The sequence below is a fragment of the Engystomops pustulosus genome, chromosome 8, assembly GCF_040894005.1.
Source record: "Engystomops pustulosus chromosome 8, aEngPut4.maternal, whole genome shotgun sequence".
Classification (NCBI taxonomy): Eukaryota; Metazoa; Chordata; class Amphibia; order Anura; family Leptodactylidae; genus Engystomops; species Engystomops pustulosus.
In genome coordinates, this window is record NC_092418.1 from 53,060,708 (window position 1) to 53,076,647 (window position 15,940).

The 15,940-nt window shown below is 41.6% G+C and overlaps 1 protein-coding gene across 4 annotated transcripts in view; it reads right to left on the reverse strand.

Moving 5' to 3' along the window:
• The window catches only part of ASNSD1 (asparagine synthetase domain containing 1), an 86,733-nt gene that overhangs the window by 11,284 nt on the left and 59,509 nt on the right, over positions 1-15,940 (reverse strand). For all 4 annotated transcript variants that reach the window (XM_072120954.1, XM_072120953.1, XM_072120952.1 and 1 more), the window contains one exon: positions 6,084-7,570. In XM_072120954.1, the coding sequence (XP_071977055.1) occupies positions 6,084-7,487 (1,404 nt within the window). In that variant the 5' untranslated portion in view covers positions 7,488-7,570. The remainder of the gene's footprint in view (positions 1-6,083; positions 7,571-15,940) is intronic.

Genomic DNA, 15,940 nt, shown 5'->3' on the forward strand with positions numbered 1-15,940 from the left:
AGGTATCACCATAATCGTAATCACCTATAGAATAAAGATAATATAGTATTTTTAGTGAACGGTGTACGACCCCCAAAAAGTATGAAAAAAAAGTAAACCAAAAATTGACAATTTTCTTTTCACCCATACATTCAAGAGTTAATAAAATCTCATCAATAAGCTAATGACCCACGAAAATGAATTATTTGTAAAGTGCATCTCATGTCGCAAAAAAAAGCCCTTATATGTCCAAATTGTCAAAAAAATAAAGATTGTATAGCCAATAAAAAGTGACAATGCATAATTTGTTCTGAATGGCGCAGCTCCCTACGATGCCCTGGCGTGTGCCCATACAGCAGGTTACCACCACATATGGGGTATTGTTATACACGGGAGGAATTGGGTATCAAATTTTGTGGAGCGTTTTGGTATTTTATCCACTGAGAATTAGTAAATTTTTTGAAAAACACATTCATTTAGCCAAAAAAGTTTACTTTCAAAATTGTATCCGATTTTGTTTTAACCCCTGTAAAACAATTAAAGGGTTAACAAACTTCATAAAAGTTGTTTTACATACGTTGAGGGGTGTAGTTTCTATAATGGGGTCATTTATGGGGTTTTACTTTTATTTAGGTTTCTCAAAGTGATTTGAAACCTGAGCAGGTCCCTCAATAGCAGGATTTTGCGTTTATGAAAATGTGAAAAATCGCACCTAACGTTCAAAGGCCCATAACATCCTACAAAAATAAGAGGATGCCTAAAAAAACCATGTCCACATAAATTAGACATTTAGTGAATGTTAGTTATTAAATTTTTTTGCGGTTATGACTATGTATGGAAAAAGTAGAACATTTTGAAGTTCGAAAATCAAGAATTTTTCCAAATTTTCACCAAATATCTGATTTTCTCATAAATAAATGCAAAACATAACACGAAAATTTTTCAACTAACATGAAGTACAAAGTGTCACGAGAAAACTATTTTAAAATCACTTGGATATGTTAAAGCGTTTCGAAGTTATAACCATTTATAGTGAAGATTTGAAAAAATGGGCCGTGTCAGGAAGGTGAAAAGTGGCTTCAGGGTTAAGGGGTTAACAGAACCGGATGCTATTTCAGAGTCTACATCTGATTTAGAGAAAGATTCTATGACTCTTAGTCTTTTCTGGGATGGCCCCAGGGTACACAAGGAAAACATGGAGGCTTGGAATTCACAGTGGATATATGTACGCATTTCATCTTTAAATGAGGCTCTTTCTAAAGAGTTGATCAATACATATCTGGCACACTGTTTTTTTATCTGCAGAAAAAGTTTAACATTACACATGTTACACTTCTGGGCGAAGGACAGCCAGAGAGGACTTCTCTGCTTCTTGCCTTATGTAGGAACAGGAAGACATTGAAGCATTTTTTTTTTTTATATTACGTTTTTTATTGAATTTTCAAAACAAAACAAATTTTGACAAACAGCGCTCTTTGGGAGCGGCTAGGGGATAAAGACAATCCAACATTTACAGAAATGATCGAACAAGCCACGGAAATCAGGCTACTACAGTAAATGGTAAGGGGGTTAAGGAAGCCAGAGGGGAAAGGAATAGATTCCCCCCCTCAGTACAGCAACCCCTTCAAGATCAGATCTCCTCCGTCTCCTCTGGGGCATCGCGTATCAGGGCATTATATGCCGGTGATGATTTAAAGATGATCCAATGTTGCCAAGTCTTCTGGAAATGAGCCGCGCTTCTAGGGTCTGAACTCAGGAGACTCTCCATCTGACTAACCTCCTCCACTCTCCTTAACCACTGAAAGACTGTGGGTGGTTCAGTAGAGAGCCAACAGGCTGGTATACATGATTTAGCCGCGTTCAGTAAGTGTCGAACCAGGGAACGTCGGTATGTGGGAGGGGAGACCACGTTATGGTGTAAAAGGACCCAGGCCGGGTCGTTTTGCAATGCTTTGCCTGTCACCTCGCAAACCACCTCAAGAACTGTATCCCAAAAAGGAGCAAGCTTAGAAAACTCCCAAAATATATGCAAGATTATCCCTTCCTCCACTCCACACCGCCAGCAACATGAGGGGGCCTCTGGGAACATCTTGTGTAGGACGTGAGGAACTCTGTACCACCTTGTGAGAATCTTATAATTAGTTTCTTGGTAGAGAGAACTAATGATCGTTTTGTGGGCCATGAGAAATATTTTTTCCCGCTGCTCTTCAGTGAGGCTAATGTCCAGGTCTCTTTCCCACTTTAGAATGTAGGGCGGAATGTAGTCCTGTGGAGGGGCGGTTAACAATTTATAAGAAAGTGAAAGTGCACCCCTAACCTGGCTTTTCCGCATGCAAAGTCCCTCAAATCCAGTCCACTGTCTTGAGAACGAAGAGGGGGATGGTAGGGAGGTCAGGAAGTGTGTCAGTTGGGTGCCCTGCCATGGGGATGCCTGAGGTAGGTCTGCTACAATGAAGTGGCATGCCCTGAAACGATCAGAGGCCAGCCATTGTTTAAAAACCGGTGACGCAAGCCCCGGGAAAATTTCAGGGTTACCCAGTATTGGCGTGAGGCGAGAGCCTACCGGTGAGATATCCCAAGTCTGTCTGCATCTATCAAACACCAGTAGGGTAGCATGGATTGTGAGATGTCGGGTACGGTCCCGCCACCACTTCCTTAGTATCAACGGGAGGCAGGGCAGGGGGATCTGAGTAGCATTTGTTCCAATTGAACCCATGCTTTCTAGCTCTGATGGTGTAGCCAGTCAATTATTCTGCACAGATGAGAAGCCTGAGTACCGTGTAACATCTGGCATTGCCAGACCGCCATCTTTCTTTTCCATGAATAAAATAGACCTTTTCAACCGAGCAGGCTTATTGGCCCAAGTAAAGGATGCAAAAACACATTGAGACTCCATGAGGTAATTGGCCGGAACCCGGATGGGCAGAGCTTGGAAGAGGTAGAGTAGGCGAGGAAGAGCATTCATTTTGATTGCTCCAATCCTGTCAAACCACGACAGGTAGCCCATGGACCACCTTTTCAAATCTAGTTTAAGGGTCTGTACTAATGGGAGAAAGTTCAGGCGGAACGTATCTTCAATGTCTGCTGGAAGGTGAATACCCAGGTACTTAAGTGATGAAGATACCCATCTGAAGTTAAATTGTTCCCCAAGATGATCTCCCATATCCCTTGGGGTATTTAACATCATAGCCTCAGACATCAGCATTTTTATCTCGAAATTGGAGAGACTACTGAATTTATCCAGTTCTTTGAGTAAATTTGGAATGGTGATAAGGGGGGTTGTGAGAAAAAATAATAGGTCGTCGACATATGCTGCCACTTTGACCTCCTGCGAGCCCACTTTCAGGCCAGAGATATCAGGGTTGCTTCTGATTCTACAGAGGAGGGGTTCCATTGTCAGGGTCAAGAGAAGGGGGGATAATAGGCATCCCTGTCTTGTCCCATTCTTTATGTCTAATGAGTAGATTCCGTTGATCCTAATTACTGCGGACGGCCTCGAGTATAGCGCTTGTATCCAGGCCATCATGTTAGAACCCAAGCCCAGGTGTCTGAGAGTGCCAAAAAGAAAAGGCCACCCCACCCGGTCAAACGCCTTTTCGGCGTCTGCTGAAAGAATAACCGCCGGGGTAGAGTCTGTATTTGCCATGTGGATCAAGTTAAGTGCTTTCGTCGGGTTATCCCTCGCTTCTCTATTGGGGATGAAACCAGTCTGATCATAATGGATTAAACCCGGCATTAAGGAGGCCAGAATTTTGGAGAAGAGTTTGAGGTCGACATTAAGAAGCGAGATTGGCCTATAACTTGCACAGGAGGCCAGGTCCTTGTGATCTTTGGGAATTACGACTATGTGGGCTCAAAGGGTGTCACGTGGAATAGTATGCCCATTAGAGAGGGCATTAAAGGCATCCAGGAAGTGTTGTGTGAGGCAAGTTTTAAAATATTGGACAGAAAGGCCATCTGGGCCTGGGGACTTGCCTATTTGGGCCATGTCAAGAGCTAACTTCACTTCTTCTGGAGTAATCGGGGCTTCTAGGTTCTGTCTCTCTTCTGTGGACAGAGTCTGAAAGTCTGTCGAAGTCAAATAGTCCCCTATATCTTTCGGGGTAGGGGGGCCTGTGTGAGTGCAACTGATAGAGGGAGGAATAAAAGTTCTTAAAGGCCTCCGCAATGCCCGCTGGTGAAGTAATCTTGGAGCCTGTGTGATTATTAATGTGGGGAACGTAATTTCTTGTTCTTTGCGTTCTGAGAGCGTTTGCTAATATGCGACCGGGCTTATTACCATGCTCGTAGAAGATCTTACGGCACCTTACCAGCTAGTCCTTGGCCTTTACTAGATATAAGGCACGTAGTTGATCTCTCAGGGATTGAATCAGGGTCCTGTCTGCGCGATTCTGGGTCCGTTTGCGTCTGTCCTCAGTCTCTTATCCGAGCCAATAAGTCGGTTGCCCGCGCGTATTGCTCCTTTTTTAACCTCCCCTATTCTCATAAACACGTCCCTGATGTAACATTTGTGAGCTTCCCAGTACACTAGGGGATTGGTGACCGAGTCAGCGTTCGAGGAGAAGTAGTGTTCTAGCTCCCTATTCAACTCCTTGACATGTACCGTATCTGTTAGTAGTGAATTGTTAAGGACCCATCTGCCCATAGAGTGTGACTGAGGGGCTAGATTCAGCTTAATTGAGATAGGGGCATGATCTGACAATGGAGAAGTGTGGATGGTAGTTTCGACTATTCTATCTAAGTGGAAATGGTCAATAAGGAAATAGTCTATCCTCGAGTATGTGTCATGGGTGGGGGAATAGTATGTGTAATCTCGGGAGCTCGGGTACATAGTTCTCCAGACGTCCACCACCCTATGTGCGGGTAGAAGGTCCCTTACGCGAGTTAATTGTGATCGTGGGATATGGGATACCCCTCTCGAGGTGTCTAAATCCGGGGACAAGACTAAGTTCAGGTCTCCCCCTATAACTAGGATCCCTTCCAGGAATGAGGAAAGTTGGGGAGGGACATTTAACCTCTCTGCTCTAGAGAGGTCCAGGGGTCATCCTCCAGGTGGTGCCATCATGGCGACACTATGGAAACCCAAAGTCTGGCTCTGAGTTCAAAAAAGATTCTATAATCCGTTGTCTTTTCTGGGGAGGTTGGGAAGGTTTAAAGGAATACATGGAACAGCATGGCGGCGCCCATCGTAGCTGAACAGCTTTTCAATCCAAAGACACCCGTGCCGCAAACAGAGCCCTATTGCGGTCCCACCAGGAGCCAAGAAGGGTTGAATGCCAATTGGGGCCCGGAACTGGCAACGCCCATCCCAATCCCCTCCTGCATCTTGCCCGTGGAAGACACTGGAGTGTGGATGCTGGGGACTGTATTTGACCCCTCTGTTTTTAGTCCTGACAGAGGTCAAAGGGTCGCTATTGCAAATATGGTCAAGTTTAGGAAACTTGAATGTGCAAATGTTAGATCACTACAACTGTACTGCAGTTATGAGTAAATTAAAGAAATACTATTGAATGGTCACACAATTTCTTGCTGGGGAGCTGTTCAGTTTATTTAACTTCTAATTACAGTAGAGGTAATCCCCCATTTGCTGAATAAATTTTGGAAATATGACCACAGCATATGAGAGGTTACTATTAACCTCTCATATGCTGTGGTCAATTTCCAAAATTTAAGTTAAATAAAATGAGATCTCAAAATGTGGAGCCTATCACCTGACCTCTTTACACTTCTAGGCCCTGAAATAATAATTCAAGGCCCAATCACACACAGACGATCTGCAATATTAACATATATTTAAGTTTATTATATAGTTGATGAATGTCTAGGTAATCTTGATTTGCATAATGGTACAGATTCTCAGGAGTATTTTTTTAATAGCTAATTCTGTAGTGCAAGATAGAGGTAACCAACTTAAAAACATAAGAAAATAAACAGGATTTACTATTAAACAAATGTAAAAACAAAGCGAACAACACCTTTAATATAACACTAAGCATTAAACAGCACATTCTTTATAAACCCTTAATAAAAAAAAGCATTTTTGAAATTTTGCATTTGATAAATAATAATTAGTAATTATAGTGAAAAAAAGCTTATAAAATTACCTTAGATGTGCTGGTGTACGGCTTCTTTTCACCATTGCATTTTAGCATGCCAATCCCTCTAGAAGCAAACCAAATAGCACAGCCAATACTGTCATCAAGAACAGTGTTCAGTGGCTGTACCAACTGTGAGATATGAAGTTCCCTCATTTGCTCAAGTTCATTGTGTGTTACATCAATCTCAACAAAATTCCAGATTCTTCCAGGGTTCAAGGATTTAAGTTCTTTCCAACCCAGCCTGCCAGTGATACGATCAGGAACATCAAAAGGATTAAAATCTTTATGAGCCACGCCATCATCTTGATGTTGAGATACAGGGCCAGGCTTTTTCTGCAATTTTTTAACGTTTGCATTATGTCTCATCATAAATGCCACATTGAGTAAGTCAATGGGTTCTTCTGCTGGCAAGTTTCTGTCTGCCAGTGCAGCTAACATCATTGAATCAATTCCACCAGAAAAAAGGATTGCAACATTTGCCAGTTTACCTTTTGAAGTCAAGAGATTTGTTACTTTAGGAAGACATGAAACCCGTTTCTTAACAGCTGCACTTAAAACTTTGATAAAAGACTCAGTGTTTTCCCTATGTAATTCTGACATCAGCATTTTAAGGTCTTCTAAACTAACACTGTTGGAAAGAGCTGGCGGATTTGACTTGGACAACAATTCAGGAATTTTTTTATTTAATGGAGTAATTGGAGCAATAAGCATCCCTTCCTCATATGTAATCTTGGCAGGATATTTCTGATTTTCGACAGTAAGAAATGATTGTCCTTTTTCAAGTTGTTCCTCTTCTGTAGCAGACATCCATAAAAAGTGTGTTAAATGTATCGATTTTAATTCTGCACTTGTGCTCAAATTAAACTTAAAAATACCGGATGCTGGGACCTCGTGCCACTGTTTAACATCCGTTAGTGAACTGCTTTCCAATGCAGAGGCAAGACATAAAGCTACCTCGGGATTGTCCCCAAATCCCCACAAAAGACTGCGGCGACCAAAAAAATCTCTTCCAAACCACAGATTATGCTTTTCCTTCTGATAGTAAATAAATGCCCATGGTCCTTGTACTTTTGAAATAAGTGACAAAATATCATGCTCACTGTCACAGGAAGTAATGTGCTCAAACATAACTCTTGTGTCATTACTTGTGTCTTGGACCTCAACTCCACCAAAAACTTCACCGTTCCAAAGGAATATATTGCCATTTCTATCTTTCAAGGGTTGAGGAGTCAACTGTCCTCGTAAATGAAGAACATGACCAGAGAAAAAACAGCTGTATTTATAAGTGCAGTCTGTCTCTAATAGTTGGTGGCTGCTGTCAGGGCCTCGACGTTGTAAGTTAGTGTAATCTAGAAAATAGGGTTTAAATATTTCAGCAGTCAAACTGACTGTACAGCATATTCCACACATTTTGGTCCACTAAAAGACTAGATTACAGGCTTTCATGTGTTTAGAGATTTCCTGCTGAACAGAAGTCATGTCATCCAATTTCTCTGTTAAAAGAAAAGAAAAAAATGTGGAGGGTTAAAGTTTTTAATGCATTTTATTGCAATTGTAAATAAATACATCTTATTAACAAAACATGATGGTAATTAATGAGCCTACTATAGAGCCGAAAACCCTTGAGCAAGTCTAATGAGACTTGCGTCATACTTTCATTGTTGTGCTTGCCGCAATGTCCGTCCCGAATGCTCAGAGACCGGAGCAGAACCGAATTTCTCAGTTACTGATTTTCCCTGGATTGCCCCGGGATTTTGGCGCAAGCGATCGGATTGTGGCGCATCGGCGCCGGCATGCAGGCAGGGAAATCAGGGGTGGGGCTGGCATGGCCGTCGAAAAACCCGTCGGATTCGGAGAAACCGGCGTATTTTTTGTTTTAAAAAGGAGAATGCGCCGCTGGACCAGGTAAGTAAATCTGCCCCACTCTCTCTACTAATTTCAGACGGACATTCTGGGAAGCACATGTGATGCGAGTTAGTTGCATCAGACTCACTTGTGGGTTTTAGGTCAAAGGCTGTGCTTTTACAGTGCTATAGAATAAGCACAACTTTATCATTACAAACTGGTGCCTACACGAAGGTTACATAATCATAGTATATAAGGCTGGTAAAAGACTTCCTTGTACTGTCCGTTCAGGTATTTGTACATTGTAATGAGGTCTCCCTTCAGTCGTCTTTTTTCTAAACGGAATTATCCCAAATTTTGTAATCTATCAGTGTATTCTAATCCCCCCATTCCCCTAATAATCCTGGTTGCTCTTCTCTGCAGCTGTTCCAGTTCTACTATGTCCTTTTTATACACTGGTGCCCAAAACTGTACACAATATTCCATGTGTGGGTTGACAAGCGATTTGTAGAAGGGCAAAAGTATGTCCTTGAGAATATTCTTGATACATCCCAAAGTTTTATTTGCTTTAGCAGCAGCTGCGTGGCTAAAGACAATCACACAGACAATGCACACTGATGATTTACACAGAACATGCACTCACTACATTTACTACTTCTACTATATTAAAATGACCTGGTAAAGTAATCCCTTGGGAAACTTAGATCCTTTAAGGCTACACGCAGAGGTTTATTAAAGTTAAGACTTTAATATACATAAAAAATACAGTACATTTAGAAAAATAATTAAAGAAAAAATTAAAAACAATACACATACGATACTTACAAACAGTTAGGGGAAACAAAAAACTCTCGCTATGAAAATAGGTAGAAGTTCCTTGGCCCGAGGACAGGGGATGGAGAGTGATCAAGTCTTCTAATGTAGAGAGTCTTCAGAACTGAACCAAGCCATGTGGCTGCTTCACTAATTTAAAGCCACAAGGTATTTGACTCCCACACCAGGCAGTGATGTCACTGTGAGTGGGAGTTCTCTATCCCCTCCCATCAGAGAGGTACTCTCTGGGTCTGGGGTTTTATTAAAACCTCATAACTTTTGATTGGAAGATGGAACAACTGTGCCATTGCTTCAAATCAATCAGGTACCTTATTACTTTTCACCCCATACCAAACTTGGGGGTGTCTAAGCCTAATATTAGGGGTGTTCCGCAATTGGCTGGGTTCTCCTGCAACTAGGCTTTGGATACTTGAGTGTATCTAGACCCCATAACTCTCGCGTGTAACTGGTGACCCATAATTATGAATTATGCCACAGTTATGGACAGCTATGATATTTCCCCTCGTCTGAATTTTGGAGGGAAAGCAACACACTGGTACCCTATTACTTGATCTCTTTGTCCCCAGAGCGGAGCTTGCAAAGGTGTGAATTTCAGCACTTGCTCTCTGGTCACAGATAAGTACCTTGTGGAGTTGGCTCCAGCTTGCCCAGCTGTAACAGTAATAACTTGTAAGTTAAATCCGTTTAATCCACTCTGCATTGTTATGTAAATATACTGTCAACATCTCCATCTGTAGCAAAATTTTTAATGTATAAGATGTTTACATCAGTACTTTCTAGTCATGTTACATTCATCTAATGGTCTTTGTATACTTGCTTTAACAAAACCAGCGGACTGACATAGGTAGTGTAAAGGGGTTCCACCCCGAAACGCGTTAACAGGGACAACCTATTGTTCCATACCTTGCAATTTTATTGTACTATTGATTTTATACTAATTAAATCTGCTTTTTTAAATTTTATTTGGAGTAGAGTTAAAATATTTTGATGTAGACACTCCATTGCAACTTCATACTGCTTGTTTTAGCGCCAGCAGGATCGACCTCTGCCTGCCAGTTCCTTGATTGGCCATTTTCATTTCCCTTTGTAACCCGTGTTTTTTGGGGTTTCGGGGTGTTTTTTCCCTGGGCTATCTGCAGGAGATTCAAGCACATGATCTAGACTATGATCCATCAGCAGCCACTGTGGACCATTGGGAAATCCCTATCCAGTTCCAGATTGGTATGTTGTTCTCCTACCCAAGAAACAGCAAGGTGAGCAGCCCCACTGTGGGACCCCGATTATTATCTTTGAACCTTGTCGTGAGGTATTACCCGAGGCGCTGCCCTCTGTCTTCCTGTTTTTCTCTTTGTTGTATATTAATCTTAAACATGCCAGCTGAAATAAGACATGTCCATCAAGTTAAACCAAGGAAGGAAAGGGATTGGATGAGCAAGGGATTCAGTGAAAACTATTTTATATAAAATAACCCTCACTTCACTTCCTAGCCAGCCAGATCGGTGCTGTACTATGCCCCGGCAACTAGCTACAGCTATCCAGGTAACAATGCAGCAGTCCTGCTTTATCGATATCAGTACAGCTGAGAAGCTACAGCGCGCCCCATGGCAGCCTGGCAACGATCATTTATTTTATTAAGCTTAGGCAGCATTCACACGTATATACGTTGCCCATAGACCAGCAAAGGCCACACGGAACGATACTCCGTACACAGGGAAAAGATAGGCCATGTTCTTTCTTCTATTGTATAAACAGATTAAAAAAAAACATTAGGGATCTCCGCCTTTTCTTGGTCTCCAGTCACCAAAATCCCATTTTCAGTTTATAGAGGTCCCACCAGCTCCAACTTATTTTTTTTTCGCATTTACATACTTTAATTTTTTTTTTTTTGGCTTTGTTTTGCTATCTTTGGCCACTTTCATTTCATTTTGTATATTGGCCGATTTTATTTCCTTCTTACAGATTTTGTTAAAGGGAACCTACCACCACAAATCTACCTATAAAGGTAGATCGGATGGTAGGTGGATCAATGGGACGTGAGGATAGCCCTTTTAAGGGCCAATCCTCACGTTCCCGCACTTTTTTAGTAACTTTTATTAGCCTTTTATGCAAATTTTGTTATGCGACTACTGGGGCATGGAGTAGCCGCATCTGAGGGTTACATGGCGCGGCTACTCCACGCCCCGGTAGCCTCTTTTCCCCTCCTCCTCACCATCTTCGGTGCGCAGAACAGCTTAAAGTAGTAAAAATAAAAAAAAAAGTTAAAAAAACTTTTTAGTTTTTTCACACACCAACTTCAAAAATCTATAACTTTATTTTTCCACATAAAGAGCTGTGTTATGGCTTATTTTCTGCATAACAAATTGCACTTCATGGTGACGGTATTTAATATTCCATGGCGTGTACTGGGAAGCGGGAAAAAAATTCCAAATGCAGTGAAAATGGTGAAAAACCACATTTGCGACGTTTTCTTGTGGGCTTGGATTTTACAGCTTTCACTCTGCGTCCCAAATGACATGTCTACTTTATTCTTTGGGTCGGTACGATCACGTGGATACCAAATTTGTATAGGTTTTATAATGTTTTCATACATTTAAAAAAATTAAATCCTTTTATTTAAAAATTTTTTTTTTATTTTGCCATCTTCTGGCGCCAATAACTTTTTCATACTTTGGTGTACGGTGCTGTGGATAGTGTAATTTTTTATGAATTTTGATGGCGTTTTCATTACTATAATTTTTGGGACTGTGCGACCTTTTGATCACTTTTTATGAATTTTTTTATATTTTTCAAAATGGCAAAAAAATGCCATTTTCGACTTTGGACGCTATTATCCGTTACGTGGTTAAACGCAGTGAAAAACCGGTATCATATTTTGATAGATTGGGCATTTTTGGACGCGTCGATACCTAATGTGTTTATGATTTTTACTGTTTATTTATATTTATGTCAGTTCTAGGGAAAGGGGGGCGATTTGAATTTTTAGTTTTTTTATTATATTTTTTTTTTTTAAACTTTTTTTATTTTTACTATTTTTCAGACTCCCTAGGGTACTTTAACCCTAGGTTGTCTGATTGATCCTATCATATACTGCTATACTACAGTATAGCAGAATATGGGGATTTTCCTCCTCATTCATTACAATGTCCTATCAGCACATTGTAACGAAGGGGTTAAAATGAAATAGCCTTGGGTCTTCGGAAGACCTGAGGCTACCATGGAGACGGATCGCCGCCCCCCGATGACGTCACGGGGAGCGGCAATCCCAGGTAAGATGGCGGCGCCCATGCGCCGCTATCTTTTTGAGGCTGCACGGGAGCCATCACTGTGAAAACACCCGCGATTGGTGCTAGCACTGATCGCGGGTGTTACCGGTAAGCCTTTGCTGCAATATGCAGTAAAGACTTACCGGCTATGGAGAGGGCTCAGCCCGCGAGCCCTCTTCATGCAGCACGACCCAACCGCCGCCGTGAATACACGGAGGGCGGTTGCGAAGTGGTTAATGGAAAATAGCGTTCCAAGGTCGAAAATGCCACTTTTTTGCCATTTCAAAAAATATAAAAAGTGATCAAAAGGTCGCACAGTCCTAAAAATGATAACATTGAAAATGTCATCAAAAGATGCAAAAAATGACATCACCCAAAGCTCTGTATACCAAAGCATAAAAAAGTTATTAAATGCCAGAAGATGTCAAAATCCCCCCCCAAATTTTTGTTTTCATTTTTGTAAATGTATGAATACATAAAACCTATATCCCCGAAATCGTACTGACCCAAAGAATAAAGTAGACATGTCATTTGGGGCGTACAGTGAAATCCGTAAAATCCAAGCAGACAAAAATATGGCGCAAATGCATTTTTTTCACCATTTAACCACATTTGGAATTATAATAAGCCATAACACAGCTCTGTACGTGGAAAAATAAAAAAGTTAACTATTTTTGATGGTGGGGAGTGAAAAATGAAAACACAAAAACTAAAAAGGACATTGGCGGGAAGGTGTTAACATTAGTATCATCATGCTGGTTCAGTTTGTAACCGGAGCTGGGCCGGGATCATGAAACACTGGGGTGTCGACAGCTGCCACCCCAGTGTAAGCCCCGTGGTAGGAGTGAGCTCTAATCGTGGGTGTTTAACCTACCTGCCTCTGCCAGCATGACCACAGCATTCAAATGCCCTTCTGGGGGGGGGTAATGTCTCACCCCCACGCCTCCTTCGGGGGGCGTTGATGGTTGAAATGGCAGCGTGGAGGTCCGATCAGGACCCCAGGGCTGTCCTCATGCAGTGCCTATAAGCTCCTGTCTGTAACAGGAGCTCCTGTCTGTTACAGTCATAGTATAGCCTGAGCTAATAGCATGTAATACATCAGTAATACAGGGTACCATCATGAACAAGCAGATCTGATCAGTTCCATTTTGTTTAATTACTATGCAGTGTTCTAAGTGTTAAATAGGGGTTAAAGTAGCCTAGGTGTCTGAAAAATTGCAAAAAAAAAAAAAAAGTCTATCTTGATCTATCTAAATAAATAAATAAATATAGTAATGGCTATTCGGGAATTTAACCCCGAATGGCACCCAAAGTCGAAAATACTACTTTTTTTGGCATTTTGAAAATATAAAAAAAAATTCTATAAAGTGATCAAAATGCTTTGCAGTTCTAAAAATGGTAGCATGTAGTCATTTGGAGCGCACAGTAAAACCCGTGAAATCAAAGCCCATATGAAATTGCGCATTTTGACCATTTTCACTGTATTTGGAATTTGTTTCCTGCTTCCCAGTAGATGACATATTAACCCCTTAACGCTCTGCGCCGTAGCTCTACGGCGCAGAGGTATAAGGGCTGTATGAAGAGGGCTCACGGGCTGAGTCCTCTTCATACAGAGGTGGGGGTTTTTGCATATTGCACAAAACCCCCACCGCTAATAACCGCGGTCGGTGCTTGCACCGATCGCGGCTATTAACCCTCTAAACGCCGCCCGCAAAGTCGCGGGCGGCGTTTAAAAGACGGCGGCGCGTGGGCGCCGCCATCTTTTTTTCGATCGCCACGCCCCCGAACGTCATCGGGGGGCGGCGATCGGTTGCTATGGTAGCCTCGTGTCTTCTTTTGACACGAGGCTATCTGGCAGCTGCAGATTCGTTACAATGAGCCAGTGGCTCATTGTAATGAATGTGCTGCAAAAATGCCATATATTGCAATACAGAAGTATTGCAGTATATGGTAGGAGCGATCTGACTATCTAGGGTTAATGTACCCTAGATGGTCTAAAAGATAGTGAAAAAAAAAATTAAAAAAAAAGTTTAAAAAATAAAAAAAATTAATAAAATATTAAAAGTTCAAATCACCCCCCTTTCCCTAGAACGGATATAAAACATAATAAACAGTAAAAATCACAAACATATTAGGTATCGCCGCGTCCCAAAATGCCCGATCTATCAAAATATAAAAACGGTTACGGCCGGCGGTGACCTCCGAGGCGGGAAATGGCGCCCAAATGTCCGAAATGCGACTTTTACACCTTTTTACATAACATAAAAAATGAAATAAAAAATGATCAAAATGTCGCACAGACCTCAAAATGGTAGCAATGAAAACGTCGCCTCATTTCGCAAAAAATGACCCCTCCCCCAGCTCCGTGCGCCAAAGTATGAAAAAGTTATTAGCGTCAGAAGATGGCAAAAAATTTTTTTTCTTTTTTGTACACATTCGTTTAATTTTTTAAAATGTATTAAAACACAATAAAACCTATATAAATTTGGTATCACCGCGATCGCACCGAACCAAAGAATAAAGTAGGCGTATTATTTGGAGCGAAGAGTGAAAGTCGTAAAAACTGAGCCCACAAGAACGTGACGCACGTGCGGTTTTTTTTCAATTTTTCCACATTTGGAATTTTTTTTCAGCTTCGCAGTACACGGCATGTTAAAATAAATAACATTACGGGAAAGTAAAATTTGTTACGCACAAAATAAGCCCTCACACAGGTCTGTACACGGAAAAATGAAAAAGTTATGGATTTTTGAAGTTGGAGAGCGAGAAATGAGCCGGAAAACCCTCCGTCCTTAAGGGGTTAAATACCTTCACTATGAAGTGCAATTAGTTACACAGAAAACAATACAGCTCTTCACTTGGAAAAAAAAAAAAATATATAGATTTTTGAAGGTGGGGGGAGTAAAAAATTGAAATGCAAAAATAAAAAAGGGCCTCAGCCTTATGTTATGTACATACTTGCGTTACAATATGGTCTGCATTTAACCCTTCTCCTCCTTTTTTCACCCTCTCCCTCCTTAAAGGGGTTATCCGAGATGACTAATAATTTAGGACCGGGCTGGGATGAGATGGGATATTTAAAAATAATAAACGTGTACTTACCTTCTCCAGCGCTGCCCATGTCCCATGCTGCAGTCCATATGATCTGTGTGCCAGTTTAATTACAAGGGCGCGCAGGGGGCTTCTGGACAGCTGGAAGCTCCCATCCGACACCATCTCCCGGGGCTTACAATGAGAGATGGGGACAGATGGGAGTAGCCGGCCACATCGCCGGAAGCTCCGTGTGCGCAGCTTCTGTGCCCCTGTAACCAAACAGGGACACAGATCAGACAGACCCCGGCGCGGGACATCAGTGGGGCCGGAGGTGGCGAGTATTATTTTTAGCCTGCCGCAGCCTGGTTCTAAATTATTAGTTAACTCGAATAACCCCTTTAAGTCTCTGCCTTGCCCCTTTCATCTCCCCTGATAGCAGTCAGGTTGCTGAATTCTCCTGCTATTTATCCATCTCTTGTCAATGGGGGACTTAAAGAATGCCTTGTTTAATGCCCAGGCATTGAACTCCTCTTTGAAGAACTTCATTTTCACAGACACTGTATATAATTACTTTGCTTGCAGGAAACTAACTTCAAGGTGGGCCATGCTCCTGTAATCAAACAAACCTTGTGATAATGCTCCACTCTCTTAACATAGAAAGAGCATCCCTTCCTTAAACCATTTTGAAATTTTTTGCCGTAAATCACTAATCAATGGATTTATATTCAATTCCACAAACTATTACATCAGAACCCAGTGGGAACAGAACAGTTTTTTCCCCCAATTAATTTTGAACCCACAAAACAAAACAAACTCAATAAGATAAATATACCCCAGGCTTTCACTTACTTGGCCTCAGAATCATTATCAAGATCATTTGTGCACTGG